At 52.8% G+C, this 18,937-nt stretch overlaps 7 protein-coding genes across 7 annotated transcripts; 2 read left to right on the forward strand and 5 right to left on the reverse strand.

Moving 5' to 3' along the window:
• Positions 1-192: 192 nt before the first annotated feature.
• On the reverse strand, positions 193-2,409 carry CTAM01_08910 (uncharacterized protein; the record flags this gene model as incomplete). The annotated part of the gene is made up of 5 exons (XM_060524930.1): positions 193-1,010; positions 1,067-1,335; positions 1,408-1,602; positions 1,656-2,156; positions 2,276-2,409. The coding sequence occupies 5 exons, from the start codon at positions 2,407-2,409 to the stop codon at positions 193-195; spliced, it is 1,917 nt and encodes a 638-aa protein (XP_060380370.1).
• Positions 2,410-5,288: 2,879 nt separating this feature from the next.
• CTAM01_08911 (uncharacterized protein) lies at positions 5,289-5,714 on the forward strand (the record flags this gene model as incomplete). The annotated part of the gene is made up of 1 exon (XM_060524931.1): positions 5,289-5,714. The coding sequence occupies one exon, from the start codon at positions 5,289-5,291 to the stop codon at positions 5,712-5,714; it is 426 nt and encodes a 141-aa protein (XP_060380371.1).
• A 438-nt stretch (positions 5,715-6,152) lies between these two features.
• On the reverse strand, positions 6,153-7,826 carry CTAM01_08912 (uroporphyrin-III; the record flags this gene model as incomplete). The annotated part of the gene is made up of 1 exon (XM_060524932.1): positions 6,153-7,826. One exon carries the CDS (start codon positions 7,824-7,826, stop codon positions 6,153-6,155), a length of 1,674 nt encoding a protein of 557 aa, XP_060380372.1.
• Positions 7,827-8,726: 900 nt separating this feature from the next.
• CTAM01_08913 (uncharacterized protein) lies at positions 8,727-11,222 on the reverse strand (the record flags this gene model as incomplete). Its single annotated transcript, XM_060524933.1, has 1 exon — positions 8,727-11,222. One exon carries the CDS (start codon positions 11,220-11,222, stop codon positions 8,727-8,729), a length of 2,496 nt encoding a protein of 831 aa, XP_060380373.1.
• Positions 11,223-11,939: 717 nt separating this feature from the next.
• On the reverse strand, positions 11,940-15,422 carry CTAM01_08914 (uncharacterized protein; the record flags this gene model as incomplete). The annotated part of the gene is made up of 1 exon (XM_060524934.1): positions 11,940-15,422. The coding sequence occupies one exon, from the start codon at positions 15,420-15,422 to the stop codon at positions 11,940-11,942; it is 3,483 nt and encodes a 1,160-aa protein (XP_060380374.1).
• Positions 15,423-16,079: 657 nt separating this feature from the next.
• CTAM01_08915 (thioredoxin) lies at positions 16,080-16,856 on the reverse strand (the record flags this gene model as incomplete). The annotated part of the gene is made up of 3 exons (XM_060524935.1): positions 16,080-16,235; positions 16,299-16,717; positions 16,781-16,856. The coding sequence occupies 3 exons, from the start codon at positions 16,854-16,856 to the stop codon at positions 16,080-16,082; spliced, it is 651 nt and encodes a 216-aa protein (XP_060380375.1).
• Positions 16,857-17,191: 335 nt separating this feature from the next.
• Positions 17,192-18,283, forward strand: CTAM01_08916 (uncharacterized protein; the record flags this gene model as incomplete). The annotated part of the gene is made up of 3 exons (XM_060524936.1): positions 17,192-17,215; positions 17,266-17,366; positions 17,422-18,283. 3 exons carry the CDS (start codon positions 17,192-17,194, stop codon positions 18,281-18,283), a joined length of 987 nt encoding a protein of 328 aa, XP_060380376.1.
• Between the last annotated feature and the right edge of the window lie 654 nt (positions 18,284-18,937).

An 18,937-nucleotide genomic window follows, 5' to 3' on the forward strand; every position in this document is an offset into this window, starting at 1 on the left:
CACGTGGACTGACTGACACTAGTTTTCTTCCGCCTGCAAGAATGCTGCTCGCTCCGACAGTCATTAATTCCGACAGCCAAAAGGGGTAGGATGTCCAAAATCCGACTCCGAGTCCGTGTCCGACCCCGCCACAACCGTGGACTCAAAGCCATTAAATTGCTGCCGCTTCCTCGCATTTTCAATAGGATCGCGCTAAAACTGCGCTCCGCCACTGTGTTCGTTGCCCATACCATTGCCCCAGCCTCTGAAAGGAATGAAAGAATCTGGTAAGAAAGAGAGGGTATCCATGACGAAATCGGGGTTCGAGACCAGTGTGGCGGTGTTGGCCATAGAAAAGTCCGGGTACGCGACATTTCCCGCCGACGGCACCATGTTCTGCGAGAATATGGAAGACGCGACTGTGTAATCTAGGCTTGCGTTTTGATTCGAAAAATCCGAGCTTGGTGTTCCCATGGTCGTAAACCCTGCAGTAGACGTTGGTAGGCTGGCATGGATACTATGGGGCGAAATTTCTTGCTGCTGGGCTTGTGCTTGTTGCTGAGCAGCAGCCTGACTCTGAGCATGGAGGTAAAACTTCTCGACCCGTTTTGCACGAATCGCAAAGTGGTAGAAACTGTCGCGGTCGCCTCTGTCATCAAGGTCTAGTGAGCTTGCAGCGTCGAGCCTGAGCACGACCTGGCGAATGGTGTGTGCAATGTCTGCAAACTGCCTCAAGTGCTCCGCCATGAACCCTACCCGGGGATCCGCAGCTAGCAGATCCAGCCGTGCGGCTAGAGTGAAGCCACAATGCAGCATTACCCAGACTATGTTTGGGAAGTAGACCTCTTGTCCATGAGGTGTATGGAGGAGGACGCTAACGAGCGATTTGGCCGATACTATGCTCTCGGATAAACCTGCAATGAACCGCTGCATTGGGGCGTTTTGCGGGTTGTTGAGACCAAACGGTGTCTCTGGTAGAGACAGCTGGTTCAGGCAGAGCTGGATTGTGTGTAATTGGGGCACCAAGATTGCTACGATGAATGGTTAGGAGTCTACTCAGGCTTGTAAACACAGGCATTCAACTTACGACAATCGCCGAGAGCGAAGGTCAGCCCGCTCTTAAACACGTCGACCCTTTCCTTAGCTTCTGATACCGCAGCTTGAATCTGCATAGGATCTAATGTCGACTCGTTCTTCACAATGTCATCAATGTCTTCGGCTAACCGCTGTAGGCTGATGATGTACGGAAGGTACTGATCAGTGGGGTACTCAGAGATCTCCGCTAGCTTCTCAGCAGTTTCGGTGATGTAACTCGAAAGAGTAACTATGCGAAGCTTCTGAAGCACGATACTCGTGCTACGAGGGTTTGAAGATTAGCTGGGGGCCCAGCATCACAGCCTGCGGGAACCGTCGACTTGACAGACATACCAAGATGAGAGATAATACGTCCCAAGAAACGTCCTACGTTCATCTAAAGAGTCGACATAGTCTTGTGAAGTGCTCATGCCCTCAACGTTCCAACGTTTCGGGTTCTTTGGCCTATCGAAACGCAGATCAGACACTATGCTCGTAGCTAGATGAAGATGCTGTGAGTATCTCTTCGGCCTTGGTTGGAAGTGGGCCCTGTGACGAGGTTAGTGCCAGGGACATGGAGGGTTAGTGTGGTTTCGCATTACCAGGCGAGATGGACGAGGAGGCCCTGGAGTACGTCAAGGCAGGCAAAATCACCCTTCACCAAGCGGACCGCGATGAGGTCGTTAAACATCTGACCCAGTGCTCGCTGCAGGCGGACATCATCGTATGACGAAACAGCGAGAAGGCCGAGCAGCAAGGCTGGCCTTGACTGTCTCAAAGAGCTCACATTTTCTGATGCTGGGATGATGATGAATGGAAAATGAGGTGTCAACTTGGTACGAAACCTCTCAAGGAGCTCCTGGCCTTTGTCGATAGAAAGCTGGCCGGCCTCGAATGGGTCATGAACGCCGGTGCCAAGGCTACGACCGGCTGGACCGGCATCACCGGCTCGGGGATGTTGAGTGGATGAACTGCCAGACGAGGCAGCAAGCTGCGGAGGAGTCCGGGTTTGATCGGGCGTAAGGCTTTCAGAGGCGGAAGGACTTTCGGTCACAGGTTGGGCGGGTTGGGCCGGCCTCTCCGGAACCTGCAACTTGTTGGACCTTTTGCGCCGTCTCTCGCGTCAGTTTTCGGCGGCAACCACCCGACGTTGGACAAGGAAACTTGTGAGAACTACCTGGAACGCGGCCCGGGCGGCTTCCTCCCGCGGGCCACAGCATACGTGCAATCTTTGCCCAGCCGGAGGCATCTATCGCAGACGTTGGAGTCCTGGGAACGATCGCACTTGATTTTGGCGTGGGCGCATGTACGACACGTCTTCAAAAGCGGGGTTGGACTGCGTTGGCGAGACTCCATGACGCAGACGCACAACGGGATACGTGCTGACGGAGGGGCGGCGGCGGCGGCGCAACACGGAGGAGGGGAAAGGGAAGGGAAGGGGGCTAGGCGGTTCGGAGTCCTCGGTGTGGTTAGCCAAACGGTCATGGAAGAAGCAGCATCGCTACGGACACGGGGTGAAAAGAATTGATTTGGCGTACGGACACGGGGTCGATGAGTCGGGGGGGGCAGAGAGACATTAATCTGTTCCCAGCGAGATTGCGGACGGGGTCGACGCCGCCGACACAGCCGAGTGTTTAATGTCCGATCCAACGGTGCAGGGGTCTGCGGTGGCTTAGATTCTCGAGCTAGGCCAGACTAACGCTCCATCACTAAACTCTGAGAGGAACGCGATCCACTAAATCAAGGCTGATCAACTGCACGGAAGCCTTTTTACCGCGGTGTGATGAGGCTAGCAGGTCGCCTTCTTGTCGATTCAATGATTGCTGGGCCAGTCAGAGAGCAGCTCACATCACCAGCGCAATCGCAATGTCGCATTGAATAAGCGGAAGGATGCAGTAGCAGGGAAGTCTTATTGCCAGCCGTGCCAGCCAACCCCGAAGCTCTTGAAAGGCTTGATGGAATTGTCTAAGCTCTGGGTCACCGCCAGTCAACACACCGCAAGGTACCTTACGAGGTAGGATCACAAGCATCTTATAATGTGAACTATTTCTCAGATCATCAAGCTTCCAGGAATTGGGCGGAAGTGGATAAAAAGGATGTTCGTGCACGTCGCAAATGAGATGCGATACTTGATATTCGGTCGTGCTAGAAAGCCAGTCGTACATCTGAAATGACGTAAATTGTCAGCTGCCGTGTTTGAGAAGACCTCTGAGTGGAATCCGCAGCACGTTCCAGAGCTCGGAACTTTTCATTTTTTCTTTCCTCTTTTTGTTTTTCGAACGAAGTGGCACACGATTGAACATCGTAGGCTCTAGTTGTCTAATTATTACACCATCGAAAAAGACGATGCTGTTTCATGTATTATTGTACTGGCTTGCTTACGGTTACGCCAGAAAACCCGGCCGAGGCCATTAATTATTCCTGGTCAACGTTGGTTCAAGCATTGTTTCGATTCGACGGCATCAATACTTAGCCCAATTAATAGATATAAGCCCAGACAAGTGTCCTTTCTGCGAAGTCATTCCCAAAAAACGGTTACGCCAAGAATAAGATCACCACTTTGTATCGTACCACAGCAGTGTCTTAAGTTGCTACCCGCGACACAGGATGGATCCACTGACAGCCATCGGGCTGAAGGCAAACATTTTGGCCTTTGTCGATTTTGGCCTTAAAGGCCTTAACGAAGCCAAAATAGTCTACAAATCCTCATCAGGTCTCACTGAAGAAGCTGCCAACCTGTAGAGATTTGCTGAGCAAATGCGTCGTTTCGCGAACAATCTCCAAAACCCCGGATCCCATGGAACTCGATGACGGCGAGAAGGTCCTCTGCGCATTAGCAAAAGACTGCTGCAAAGTTTGTGAGGATATTCTTACGCTCATTGATGGCATACGATCCAAAAAGCCGTTTTCCGGAATACATGCAATGAAGTCGCTTGAAAGGCGTGAAATATCAAAGTGATTTGAGATGATTACAATTCAAACTCAACTCCTGCCAGAGCCGAATCGGTCCTCAACTCACGTATATCACAAGGTTTGTCATCCCTTCTGCATGTACACATAGACAATTCACCTCTGCTAAATTTTATGAATAGTGAAAGAATCGTCTCAAGACTCAACATCTTGAGAGGAAACGAAAAGACAACTTTTCTCGGCTGCAAGAGATCAAAGGCTCTATCGAGAGTCTACAAACTATTAGCGACGTCTGCAGCCTGCGAGACACTATCAAAGGCGATATTCAGAAGCTTTTACTCATACCCCAACGTTCGCTTAAACCTTGCTCAGAGGTCTATTCTCAGAGCACTTGAATTCAACACCATGTACTACTGCTATGGCACGATTTGCGACGCGCATGAAAAGACGTTTCGGTGGATATTGGCCGATGATTTTGAGGAAAAATGTAACGTCGACTGCCCGAATGGTCGCCCAAATGAGCTTTATCCGACAGCGGGACTGAAATGATAAAGGAAACGAACCTTAAGGTCGACGTTACTTCCGCTCTGGCGGAAGACAACGCGCTTGTGATCTGTACAGGAGTTGACGGGGATGACTTCCCACTGCTTGCCAGAGAAATCTCACATGGCCCATATCAAATTCCGTCATCAAAATGCCTTGCCACTTGCGAAGAGCGCCGACACATCCGACAGAAGCTTACGCGGTGGCTATCTTCAGGCAGCGGGGTGTTTCACTTCTCGGCTAAGCTCGGAGCTTGCAAGTCGACTGTGATGAAAATGATAATCAACCATGGTGAGAGCCGAAAGCGGCTTGATACTTGGGCAGGTGAGTTGTCCTTTCTCAAAGGCTTGAACGGAATAGCAATCTGACAAGGATATCTGCAGGCGATAAGACTCTGGTTTGTGCCAAGTTCACCTTCTAGAACTCTGGGAGCGAGCGGCAAAGGTCCATTTCCGGCTTATATCTCGGGCTGCTACATGAAGTTCTCTCAGCTCATCCTGATCTCACACCCCATGACCTTCCCTCGTTCTGGGAGACGGTGTACACATCCTCTTGGCCGGCCGGTGAACGAATGCACATTTCGCCATCCCAAGCCTTACAAGGTCTTGACCGACTCTTTCGAGGGAGCGACATAAGTCAGAACTACCGCTTTTGCCTTTTCATCGACGGCCTAGACGAGCTTCATGAAACGACAGAATGCTCGTATTCTGATCTGACTGAGATGATCTACCGCTGATCTTCCCTTACATCTCGACTTTCAAGTTACGATTAAGATAGATCGCATGGAATCGATGCTTTGCAAGTTCAATGATAACAAACAAAGCTTAGGAAATGGATCCAGCACATATTTCAGTGACGTACCCGCATTGAAAGATTGTTTTTTTAGCGTACGCCCACGACAGATCATTGAGCTGTCGTCTTTCGAGAACAAAACCCGGCTTCTTCACCTACTCGATGAGATAAATGGCAAGCCAGAAGCCAAGCTTCAGGGAGGAGAAGAGGGAATCAACGAAGATGAGCCTCGGTCCCTACCCTTAGGCGAGAACCGGAATACTGGGCATGAAGCGGTCAACGACGGAATCGGTGTGGCACTTGAGCATCTGGGAAAGCGAGCCATCCTGCCGAAAGTATTCGCGCATGTTTTCATCGTTCGTTTCGCTGCCACGCTGGTCTCAGGTAATTACTTGACTCCTCGAGTCTCGCGGTAGTCCCTTCGCCAGAATGTTGCTAACAACACTGCAGTATGGCTTCTGAGCCAGCTCTTTGAACTCGCTTTGAGACAGATTCATGCTCGAGGCGGAACTTTGCAGAGAGTTTGGAGTTTGGCGATAGGTTTGTATTTGCAAGAGGTTCTCACGAAGTCCAGTATTAATTGACATCGTCAGGACCAGCTCCTAGGGTCTTCTTCACAGAGAAATGTTGGGAGCCGCGTCTTGTTTGCGTTGAATCTTGAATGTTAGAAGGGTGTAGTTTGAATTGAATCCATTTGTGAAATTTATGTGCGCCTTGCAATGCCTCGTTCCCGGAAGGTATCTATCTAGCCGTACTCGCACGAACCCATGATATCAAGAAACTACCGACGCAGAAGTCATGGCTCAGGAGCAAACTGGGAACCTTCCAAATACCTTCAAACGGAAAGGGAAATATCATGACAAGCCAGAAAGCTCCTCAAAATCAAATCCCTTGAATCCATCCTCAACAGCCCACGCCCTTCCCTTCTCTCGCTCATACAACGCCTCACATGCTCTACCCACAACAAGAAGCCCAGGCGGCCTGCTCCCCTCAGCCTCAATGGCTTCAGTAACATACCCCAACGTCGTCCGAATCACCCTCTGATCAGGGCAACTCGCCCGCTCAATAACAGCACACGGCGTATCCCTCGGCCACAGCGCCCTCTTCGGTGTGCTCTTCTCCTCCCCTTCGCGCGCAGCAACTTCCGAGTCGAGGTGAGTCGTCAACTCCCCAACCAATCCCGTAATCCGATGCAAAGCCATCAAAAACACAACCGTACGGCTGGGGATATACTCTGGCGGTGTCGGCGCCTTGCCCTTCTTCCCTGTGCCGGTACACACAAGGACCTGATCCGCGACATCTCTCTGCGTAGGCGGAATTCCCGCAAATAAAGGCGCGCTCAACGACGATGTGATGCCCGGTAGCACCGTCACCCGCTCCCCGAACCCGTGCTCCCTGAAATAGGCCACTTCCTCTCCGCCGCGGCCGTAGATGAAGGGATCGCCTTGCTTTAGCCTCAACACCGTCTTGCCCTCCTTTGCACCCGCCAGCGCGAGCTCGTGGAGTTCTTCTTGGGCTTGGTCTGCGTTGCCTGGGAACTTGCGCGCAATCTTGACGGGAGTGCGGCGCGGAATGAGATCTAGCACGCCCGCGGGGACGAGCTTGTCTGCGAGGATGAGGTCTGCTGTCTGGATCGCCTTGTGGGTTGCACGGGTCAGGAGGTCTGGGTGTCCTGGGCCACTGCCTGCGAGGATGATTCTCCCTTGTTGCTGCGGGCGTGCTGCGCCACCTGCTGCGATGACCGGTGGTGGTCTCGCCTCCTCTGATGGGTTGCCGAAGCCAGAATACGACTTCAGTACAGACTCAACGTCCTCATCGTTGATGGCGGCAAGACGCTTCAGGGGCCAGTACTCGCATACCTGACTCAGCCACCTCATGCGCCGGTTCTTCGCCGCATCGAGATCGGCCGCAGTGACGAGCTTGTTGAATGATGCCGTCTGGTCGAACGAATCGTCGACTTCGTCTGCCGCGAGACGGTCTTCTGTCTGGATTCGCCGGCGTACATCGCCTAGCCTCGCGCAGGCGGCACCTAGATCCCGGGGAAGCGCAGCGGCGACTTCGCGCCGGATGCGGGAGGCGAGCTTGCAGCCGCGCCCGTTTGTGGTAACCCCAATCTGTAGAGGTCCGTCGGTGTGTGTTGACAGAAGTGAGAACGAGCAAAGCTGCGGCGCGTCGACTACATTGATGGGAATACGATGCCGCCTACACAGCGCTGAGATCTGAGCTGCTTGCGGGGAGGAAGAAGATGTGACGAAGACGGCATCAACGACATTATCAACCTCGTCGCGACCCAGAGTGAAGAGGTCTGTGTCGGCAAAGGCTTTCCTGTGCCATGTCACCTCACCGGCGTCGATGCGCTTCTGGAGGCCGTAGTGGAGGTCTTGTGTGTCTGGGGCGATGAGGATCGGGGTTGCGCCAGCGTTGATGGTTTGTGTGCAGCGGGCTGCGGCGAGGGGGTTTGTGCCGATAATGAGATGTGTGTTGCCCTTGCAGTTAAGTGATGTGAGGAGAGATGTCGTTGTCGCCATCTTGGGCTGTGCGAGTGAAGACGATGAGTCTTCTTCTCCTTACTGTTCTTTTTCTCTCGAGTTCAAGTACACGATCCCCGTCTCTCCAGATGGTCGAGTGAGGGTCGTCTAAGTGGAGTATGCGACAGAGGTCGTAGTCGAAGAACCAATAGTCCAAGTGAGACCAGATGGATGGGAAATGAATCGAGAACGAGTAGTAGAATCAACAAACTCTCATAACTCTGAAGTCAAATAGAGAAATAAAGCATTGATATGAATTACTCACTCATTGTCCTCCCCCAAGATTTGAGTGAAGCTAACTAATAAGGTAATCTGCCAAAGCCCGAAGACGGCCGGGGGCCCGTGGGACCCAATCATGCGGCGGGCAAAAAACGTTGGTTGGCCAAATTTTCATTCGCTGGCGATGACACCATCCCGATAGCCGTCCGCCCCAGTGGCCCTGATCCCCTTATCGGCGCACCACCCGCACCGTGACCACCGCAAACGCGCTGAAGGGCCAGGGCGATGGCGTGACCAATCAGCGGCATTAGTGACCGACTCCCGCGGAGCCGTCGCCGGAGATCCTTAACTTACCGTCCCTCCTTCGACCTGTGCTCGCCGATGCATCTCCGGTGTCAAACACCATGTCCGCCACTTTTGGTTTAGACATCAGATAACCATTGCGCTTTGCATGCTTGGCCTTACAAAAGAGCTGTCAAATCGTTGAGTTGTGGTATTGTAACATGATGTGGTTGGCTCATCCTCTGAGTTATGTGCCTTAGTACCTCAAAGCAAGGCAGACCGTGATATGCCTCCATTCCCGCCCATCCAAGATCTATTCGGTTTTCGTGGTGTTGATACAATACTTTTCCCGCCCGTTTTTTTGTACACAAACCTTAACATTACACCTCAAGCTTACAATTATTCCTCGTCCGCCTTGGCCAGACTCTTCAACAGCTGCTGGCGAGCCGCCTTCCTGCTCGTCTTGCGCTGCGGCCCAGTTGTTGTTCTGGCCTCATCCGAGCCAATAACACCCGTCTCGTTGATATCGACACCAATCACCTTCTTCTTCTTGCTAGCAGCCGCCTTTTGACGCTGGGCTCTAAGACCGCCGTCATCGAGCACCTCAGGCCTGCCCAGACGTACGTTGCGACGGTTGCGCGTCTTCGCGCCCAGAGCCCACAGGTCGCCCCACTTGGCCTTGCGGGCGTCGTGATATGCCTGCTTGCTAAAGCTCTTCGGCACCGTCCAGCGCTCAATCTGCGCGTTGGGCGTACACACATCGAGCGTAACGTGGCCGCGACGCTTGATGGGCGGGAGAATCTGGCGGGGCAGAGAGAGCATGTCGGGTGCCGTCTCGGACGTCTCGAAGCCCTCAAAGGCCCGGTCGGCGGCTTCTGCGCCGGCGAGCGGTCCGTCCTTTGCTGCGACGCCGCGCTGAATAGCGATGTAGCTGAATTGCACATCGTCGTGGTTGCGGTGTGTTGCGCCCATGATTCTTTGCAAGAACGGCGGACGCACGAAGCGCTGGTTGAAGTGACAGAAGTCCTTACGTCCAGTACTCTTTCCAGGAACCTGGTACATCGGGCACCCGCGGTGGTTTGTGCAGGGCGCAATAATCATGCCAGGCACCTTTTCTCTCTCGAACGCCGGGTTCTTTTCTTCGCTCATGGTAAGATTTTCACCTCCAGGAGGGATGAGGAACTCAGTGAGCAGACGCTCTCGAACATCAGCCACGGCTTCAAAACCGCGCGGCTGGCCCTTTTCCAGCAAGATCAAGACACCGCCGTTGGGATTCAGAAGTGACCAGATGTTGTTGAGAATAGCCTTCCGTCTGTGGCCTTCCTTGACGGGAAGCATCAGGTGAGATGCGATGATGATATCGAACATCTTCCTCGGCTGGGGGTTTTCATTGGCATCCAGGTGAAGGTGTGCGTTCTCGACTGAGTGGTGGTAGTCGGGAAGACGGGGGAGGAAAGTCGTGTTCTGCAAAAACTTAGTGACGCGAGTCCGCAGCTTTTCCGATCCCACCACCACGCTCTGCTTTCCGGGAGGGTTCTTCTCAGTGACCTCTCCGCGAGACTTCATGGCGTCCCACTCGGCGCGCGACACATCCTGCCAGGCCAAAAGACCAGCACCACCAGCGCCAACGTCGAGAACGCGAGGCCCACTCCCGTTCTTGAAAAGATTGCGCAGCCATTCCGTGCCCAGGCGTTTGCGAACCTCGACCAAGCTCCCCATGGCCGAGGCGTAGGCGGGGGGTAGGAAGGCAGATACGAAGGCGTCCGCCTCAATGTCAGACATTTTGTTCTGCCAGACAGCCATGCCGATGGCCTGTTGTTCCATGCCCATCTTGGACGCCGGGGTAGCGGGGGAGTGGGGCAGGCCAGGGCCTCCGAATGCCTTCTCAGCAGCCTCCTTGACGTGCTTGATGTCTGTTCTGTCGAGCATTGATGTGACCGGTGCAATGTATCCGCCATACGGCAGACTGACTGTGCTCGGGTTTGTCGAGAAGTGGCCCTCCCTCGAGAATGGGTGCAGACGTCCTGCCCGCTTCGAAGTCCCTTGATCCTGGATGCCATCCTGGCTCTCGTCGAATTCCTCTTCTTCTTCCTCATCCTCTTCGAACTCCCGTTCCTCGTCCCGCATTTCGTCCTCCTCCAACATCTCCCTGTTTTCTTCCTCCACGGCGCGGGCGTTGGCCTCGAAATCCTTTTGCAGCATCATGAGCGCGTCATACTCCCTCTTGTTTCTCGCCACCATGTTGATGTATTTGTCGCTGCCTTCTGGCGCTGCCTGCTCGGTCGGCTCAGGCTCTATGACCTCGGCAGCAGCAGCAGCAAGCTCATCACTCGTCTCGGATACCTGCTCGTCGTTGTTTTCCGCCGCTTTTTCCGCCTTCTTGCGGGCGTACTGCACTTCTTGCAGTTTGCCACCCTGGACCTGGCGCAGCAGAGTTGGGCTACCGGACCTGTCTCGTCGAACGCCTGCAGAATGCTCATCGTTCAAGTATTGTATTCCTACATCCTCTGGGGACGTCTCCCGCAGAGGCGGCCCATACCACCGCTCATATAATGTGTATTCCTCCTCGCTGAGGTACCCCTTGGGCAGTGTATCTCGGAATCGCTGCCTCGCCTCTCGAACCGTCTTCTCAATTTCGGCGGTGCGCGCGAGTAGTTCGGCATCGTTGCGATTGGACTCGGGGTCTTGGAAGCTTCGTGATGTTGTTGAAAACGTCCTGCGGGTGTTTGCGTGTTGGTCTAATGATCGTGTCGCAGCTAAGCTGCTCTGTCGTGGGAAGCTTGATCGAAGCTGTCGGCCTGCGGGGGATGAACCAGCTAGTGTATTTCCGGCCAAGCTCAATAATCGAGCTCGACAGCTGGGACAGGCATTTCGGAGACCACCTGTTGTCAACATGATTGCCTTTTGGGTGTGGATTGGTGGCAACGCAAAGTTGTCAAGGAGAAAAGTCGCCCGTGAACTTTTAGGAGCTGTCGCATGGAGCATTGAAATTTGGGTAGCTCAAAGATCGGCGCCCCACTTGTTGGAAATGAGACGCTCCCGATTGGCTTCGACAACAATGCTGTTCTACCAAGCATGACATGGATTCAACTTCAGATATTCGAGATCTCAAGCTACAACGAATCCAGAAACAAAGTGACAGACGCATGACGAGTAACATGTATTAGCTGAAGAGCTTAAGGACCCATCTTTTACTCCGTATTCAAGTTTATGCAATTGCGCTTTACTTATAAGTTCCGTCTTCATCTATCAGGTACTTTGGGTATTTCCACGCATCATTCTGAATGGACTGCCTTCAAGTTCCCAACTTCTTTTACAAAGCACTAAGCTGTGGGGTTTTGGTAGCATCTTGCTACAAAAGCTCACTCTAAAATGACCTAACGAATAAGCCTACATTATTCGCCGAAAGCTATTGAAATTAGATGTTCTTTAATTTCCGTAGAAATGTTTAACATATTTACAGCGTGTCTAGGTCGAGGTCAATAGAGCTCACGAGGGCGATTGTCCACTAGCCACCTTCGATGCTGTATGGACTTGTGGTTGTGAACGAGATTCAAGTAATTCGAAAGAGCCTATCTTTCATTTGTATCATCTATTCTCACTAATATTAAATCATGCCTCCACAATTCTGGCTTTGTCCTTTTCCGAGGTTTGCTTCTCTAGATACTTGATGATTTCCTTCATTGCCGGTGAACTCCCAATCTTCTTATGCTTCTGAGCCACATCCCGGGCATACGCCAGGGGGGTCTTCCCATGGGGGCCTTCCACGGTGAGACTTGCGCCTTTCTCAAGGAGAAGCTTGAAAGACGCCTCGAAGCCGTTGCGGATGGCGTAGTAAATTGCAGTGTGTCCAGTCTTTGAGCTCGCCTCGATGTTGGCCCCTCTCTCCAGGAGCTCCTCAATGACAGCCTTTCGGTCTTTTAGAACGGCCCAATGTAGTGCAGTGCGGCCATCCGTCTCGTCTTTCCGATCAATCCTAGCACCACCCTCTACAAGCAACTTGACCAGGCTTACGTGCCCAGCCTGCGCCGCTAAAGAGAGGGCAGTCAGTCCGTTCGCGTCCTTGCAGTCTACCTTGGCTTTTTGTTTAATCAGTGCTTCGGCCGTCTTCTTGTTGCCCTCCTCAGCCGCGTTTGCTAGAGGTGTGCATCCATCTTCGTCTTTAGACTCGATAGAAACCCCCCGATCGAGCAGCATCTTGACAGACTCGGCACATCCATACCGTGCCGCTGAGGCTAGCAATTCTTCCCCTATGCTCTCAATCACTTCGTTACTCGAGCCGTGATCTATCAACGAGCGGAGAGGCCCAGAGTTCCTTCTGTTTTCGGCTGCACTCATCAACGGAGTAACACTTGACGAGCTCTTGGCCGTGGCGTCTGCTCCTTCTCTGAGGAGCAACTCCACAGCCTCAGTACACCCATATGCTGCTGCATAATGCAAGGGTGTCCATTTCTTATCTTTGCTGCGTGCTTTGATATTGGCTCCACGATCAATCAAGACACGCAGGACAGCACTGTCATGGCTATCGTCGTACTTGGCAGCTTTGCACAGAGCAGTCGCCCCATACGAACCCGGTGCTTCGAGATCTGCGCCTCGATCGAGGAGCAGGTTTATTGATGCAATGGACTTTGCCGAGACCGCAAGCTCCAGTGGCGTTTCGTCATTTTCCGTCTTGGCTTCGATATCTGCTCCTCGATCCAACAGCCACTGCGTGAGCAAAATATTGTCTTTGCGAATGGCAACATGTAAAGGCCTCTGACCATCCTGGTCCTTGTCTTCGGTATGCGCACCCCGGTGAAGTAACAGCCGGACAGCTGGTAAGAAGTTCTCTGAACAAGCCCGACTTAAAGGTGTCCTCTTATAGCCATCCTTTGCGTTGACGCTGGCGCCATTTTCTATCAGCCAAGTCACAACCGACAGGTTCTTTTTGATAATCGCCCACGCTAGAGCACCGCGTCCTTTAGAATCATTGAAGTCGAGGCTTGGAAGAGAATCTTTCAGAAACTGCATCGCGGCTATGTTTCCTTTGACGACTGCTTGTAGAAACGTCCTCTGCAGTACGTCCTCCGTGGACTGGATTGCTTCGTTTTGCTTTTTCTTGGCTTTGAAAAGATCTTCGGACAGATAGGTCACAACAGAGTCTTTCCATTGCGACGCCCTCTTTTCTCCGCTGGCCGAGTGCATTCTTTGCGCCGTGGAAAGCGTCTGAAGAAGTTTCTTCTCCATTGAGGCGTACTTTTCCTTGTCTCGGGAGGACGACTCTAGCCTTTTTTCGGATTTTTCCTTTTTTTGCACGAGATCTCTCTTCTCTGCCTCTAGCTGCTCGAGCTGCCGCTGTACATCCCTGAGTCGTGCTTTTGCGGAGTCAAGAGCTGTTGCCTCGGTCTCTACAGAGCTAATCGACTTGTTAAGCTTTGGCGTTATATCTTGACTTTCCCGGAAGATGCTCTGCACGTTTACGCTATGATCGAGAAGCTCAATCTCAGACGTCAAATTAACAGTGGACTTGGGCTGGCTGCTCTGTGGAACCACAGTCACGGCATAAACCGGATGTACGCCTGCCCCATGTCGCTGTCTAGAGACTTTAGCTTGAACACTCATGATCCCGTTGTAGGCGCTTCCGTTCCCAAAGGTGTATTCTTCCACGAGCGGAGCATATGCAATCTTTTTCAGGGTCGTCCTTCTTGATGCGATCATGGCGTGACACTTTGCAGCTGAATGAGTCTTCGTCGATGTGAGCTCTAGCGCAAGTACAAAGTCGTTTGAATCATTTTCAGAATGAGCAGGTCGAAGTCTGGCCCATGTTCGCTGAGTCGATTCGTTGTGGAAGTCCATGCCGGTATAGAGGAAAGCATTATCCTTGTCCCAACATTCAGTCGGCCAGACATCGATCAACTCGAGGCCTTCGGTGAATATGTTTTCGACTGAGAATCCATAGCGACAGTCCTTCACACGAGTTTCTTCGGGACTAATCGACGCCAAAGCATGTATGGATGATGCTGGTGTATCACACGCCACGTCTGGCAACATTGTTGTCTTGCTGTTCTTTGGTCTGACGTACTCGCCACCTGACTCTCCCGGCGCAATGCGGGAAAGAGGAATCCCTACTACTCTTTCCCTGCCATCGTTGTCGTATCGACAGCTGAGAAGGCCATATGTGACCCCGGAGCGATCAGAGTGAAGTGGTATTCGCAGTTTCAGGTAGCCGCGTAAAATATTACCCTCTATCGTCGGAGTGCGGTTTTCCCTGGATGCAACCTTCCCACAGCCTGCAAATGCTGCAGGAGAAGAGGCTAGAATGCCCCCAACAAAATCCCTTGGGCGATTTCTAGAATTTGCCACAGTGATTTGTGGCCTCAAGCCCCATGCCAAGATTGAGTCGTCTGTGGTGGCATTGATTATCGTATCTTGAAGCCGGATGAAAGCACCATCGCCTTCTCCATATATCAGTGACATGACAACGTTGAAGATACCCAGAAGCGAATACGCAATGTCTTCTACCCTCTTGGTCTCTCGATTCGAAGCCCAAGACATGCGTTGTGCCACACTTGCTTCGCGTAGGTTGGAAGCACCCAGTAAAAACCGTGCCGGGATACCTGTTATGTCTCCTACGACTTCGGACAGTTGCAGCTTTGTACCCAAAGCTCGCCAGTCGCTACTGTAAAACATGAGCTCGCTCGGGGCTAGGAGCTCTTGTAAGGTCCATCCTCTCGTGAACCAACGACTTTTTCGAAACTTGGATTTCCACTTGGGATTGTCCTTCGAGGGTACATCTTGGAGGAACGTATAACATGTCTTTGCTTCCTGGTACCAGCGGAACATGGAATTGATCGCCTCGCCCAACTCGTTGGCATTGGTCTTGTCGATACAGCAAGTATCAATCCAGACATAGTCGAGTCCATCGGTTTTGGCTTGTCGCAGGCAACCTTCAAGCTTGATCGTTCCGATTCCTGGCTTGTCTGTGTCGCCTTGCTTGATTTCGCGGAAAGATATCTCCTCTTTGTCTGGCCCCCAAGTATGTGATAAGATGGCATACTTCGGTTTGTCGGCATGGAATTCCTCCAGTAACCGGGTATGAACGTTGATGAGATGCATGTGAGGCGAGGGAGCCGGTTGGAATAGCTTTGAAGTCTACTATCCTAAGTTCAGGAGGATGCTCTCGGGGCTCTCAGCAAGAGCAAGAGCCGAGACAGAGGAAATCTGATTCAAAAAATGAGAGAACGTAACAATAAGTGCATGGGAAGAAAACAAGGGCAGAAACGGTGAAGTAGAAATGATATGGAAACCAGGTTTAGAGAAGTAGTAAGCCGCTAGACCAGGCAGTCAGTGGAAGAGGGGCGGATAAGCAGGACAAGCCCCGTCAACAGAGATTCTATTCGCCAGCCTCACGTTGACCGAAGGCAGCTGCGGCCCCAAGCAAGCGCCTGCAGAATGCAGCATGTTCAATATGGATACTCAGCCCCATACTGTCTGGCTTGCGCCCCGATTGCCATTTTATCCGGAGCATGAACAGTCACGAAGGGTTCCTCCAATCTAACGATGCGAATTGGCTGAAAACGAGGTATGTACTCTATCGATGCTAGCCCGCGATAGCTTGGTAGAGGCAAGTTAGCAGGCTACTAATCGCTTGCGACGGATCATGGAACTTGTCGTGTATAATAATCAATGGAAGGATGCTCTTGGAGCCCAGTGGGGCTTCTATGTACTCTCAGATAAATAGCCCCAAACGCCTTTCGCCTGTAATCGATCATATCATTCATCGCCGCCCAAATCAGCCAGGGTCTTGAAAGCTGGTCCCCTCGGCGGCTGTCTCGTGCCGGGGCCAGCGCTCTTTGTGGATTTGACCGTCGGTGGGGGCGGGTTCACGCGGTTAAATTGCGACATCTCGGCCGCCTTGTGGGGATCAATCTACCAGTCCGTCAGCAGGCGGTTCTTCTTGCTCCCCTTCGGATCGACCGTGAACCAACGTACCGCAAACAGAGACACCAGATACAATCCAATAAACGTAATGATGTTGCTCAGAATATCGCGGTAGTGCCAAGCAAACGGCCGCTGGAGACTAGCCCGCGCGGGCTTATCCCCGCCGAGCGTCCGGCCGGGGGTCTTGAACGAGGCTGCGGAGCGGCCGCCCTTGTCAGGGAGCTTCAGCGCGTTTTGAATGGCCTGTGTGAGGGCGGGCGGGTTCGCGCCCTTGATGGTCTCGATCGCCTGGCCGCCGTGGAAGATGATGAAGGTGGGCATGGCGCTGACGCCGTGAGTGCGGGCGATGGTGGACTGGCTGTCGACATTGATCTTGCAGAAGGCGACCTTGTTCGGCTTGGAGTGTTCTTTCGCGAGACGTTCGACATGGGGTGCGATCTGCTTGCAAGGGCCGCACCAGTCGGCGTAGACTGTCATGGTGTTTGTCAGCGATCTCTCGGATGCGCGGGGGGACGGCTGCTGAGGCCACTTACAGTCTGCGATAACGATATTGTTACCGCTTAGAATGCCTTGCCATTGACCGGCGGACTGGATGTTGATGAGACTCATGGCTTCAATGACTTGGCACAAAGTAACGAGGGCGATTCATACGTTGGCGCAAGTGTCACGAAGTTGAAAGGGGACAGAACTGAACCCTTGGGAGTCGTCCGCGGCGTAGCTGACGGATAGCTCGCGGCCTGGTCCCAGCGGAAAGGTGGCGGGTACCTGAATAGGAAGGCGGCCAGACTTGACTCCGCAGTTCTGCCGGATTTACCCCAGGATTATCGATAGCGGGACCATCACCCAGAAACTTTTTTGGGACGCTGCGAACATTGTCCCGAATTCTTCTTCAAGACGACATTTCCAGAGCTACCAGAATTACCTGCGCTCCAATCCCCTTCAAAATGGCCTACGATCAAGGAGCAAAGGTAATCCCATATTCGGAAAATTTTCCCAGACATTTGCTAATTTGCTGCAGAGGAGAAAGACTGACGAGGGCAGCTATGTCGACCCTTCAGAAAGCGGTAGCGGCCGCAAGTGGACAGTCTCCGTTGCAATTCCTAGCAGTATTCTCTCAGAGTATGACCGCAAATCATGCCCAATGTCTTTGGTATAGATACTGACCCTTCTCCAGTGCTCTTACAGCTGAGCGCCGCAATTCCGTAGCCGGTCTCATCGCCCGCGCTCTCGCCGTCTTCTCCGTCGATGAGATCGTAATTTTCGATGACAGCCCGACCGAATCCCGCCCCAAGAGCGTCGACACAAAAGCCTACACCGGCGACATCGACCCCTGCCACTTCCTCGAGCACCTCCTCGGCTACCTCGAAGTTCCACCCTTCATGCGCAAGATGCTCTTCCCCCTCCACCCGAACCTGCGCCTCGCCAGCCAGCTGCCCTCGCTCGAGATGCCGCACCACCCGAACCCGGCCGAATGGCTTCCCTACCGCGAGGGCGTCGCCGGCAAGGGAACGCCCCGGGGCACCATGATCGATGTCGGTCTTAAGGACCAGGTCCTGATCGAGGACGAGGTCCCCCCCAATACCCGCGTGACGCTGTACCACCCGGACCAGAGATCGCAAAAGGCCGAGGCGTGCGACCCGTCGGCTCCGAGGGAGGAGGGCGGCTTCTACTGGGGATATCAAGTCCGTCGCGCCAACTCGCTGACGGCGGTGTTCACGGAGTGCAAGTTCGAGGGTGGCTACGACGTCAGTATTGGTACATCGGAGCGCGGACGCACACTCTCAGAGGCCTTCCCCAGCGCCGAGCCCCTAGAATTCAAGCATCTTCTCATTGCGTTTGGTGGACCCAGAGGTATCGAGTATGCGGCGTTGAACGACAAGGAGCTCGAGGGTATGGATATGGGTCCTTCAAAGGCCAAGGAGCTGTTTGACCACTGGGTCAACATCCTGCCTGGCCAGGGCAGCCGTAACATCAGGACAGACGAGGCTCTGTGGGTTGCGTTGACGAGCATGAGAAGGTTGTGGTATGAGGTCTGATACGCTCTGTGATGTTCAGGGGCGCTGTGTTGGACCGGCATCTTGACGGAGACATGATACCCATAATAAAAGTTTGATTCCATGAACTGACTCTTTCGTTGATGAAATCTCATCGTGCAGGCTGTTGAAGTACTGTGAGAATACTGTCCATATCAGAGAGACCTGTTATGCGCCAGCATTCGATATGCCAAATACATGAAGGAGGATCCAGCAAGTTGGATGACATTCAAGTTTATAGGAAATTGATTCATTGCTTGTTCCGATGCGACATAAGTATACCAATGATATTGTAAATTGACCAAAGCAATTGTCAGTGCTACTCACTGAAAGAGTCTCTTCCACGGCATCTCCTACTACTATTACAAGAAAAAAGAGCGGCGGTCGTCACTACTTATCCAATTTCCCAATCTTCACTGCGTTTTTAACGCCTACAGAGGGGACAAGTAATTCGCCCAGTGCGAATCCCCAGTCGATCCTACCAGAGATGATGGCAAAACTCGCACTGTCTCGCGGCCCTTAGGGTGGTTAAGAATGCAGTGCGGAAAGGTGTGTCGGCTGTGAAATGAAAGTGACAGGGATCGCGGATGTAGCATCTCAGGATTGGCTAGCATCACGAGGGGATGGCGAATCTATTCAAGAAGTGAACGAAACCCA

Source organism: Colletotrichum tamarilloi, assembly GCF_030869305.1.
Source record: "Colletotrichum tamarilloi strain Tom-12 chromosome Unknown Scaffold_33.1, whole genome shotgun sequence".
Classification (NCBI taxonomy): Eukaryota; Fungi; Ascomycota; class Sordariomycetes; order Glomerellales; family Glomerellaceae; genus Colletotrichum; species Colletotrichum tamarilloi.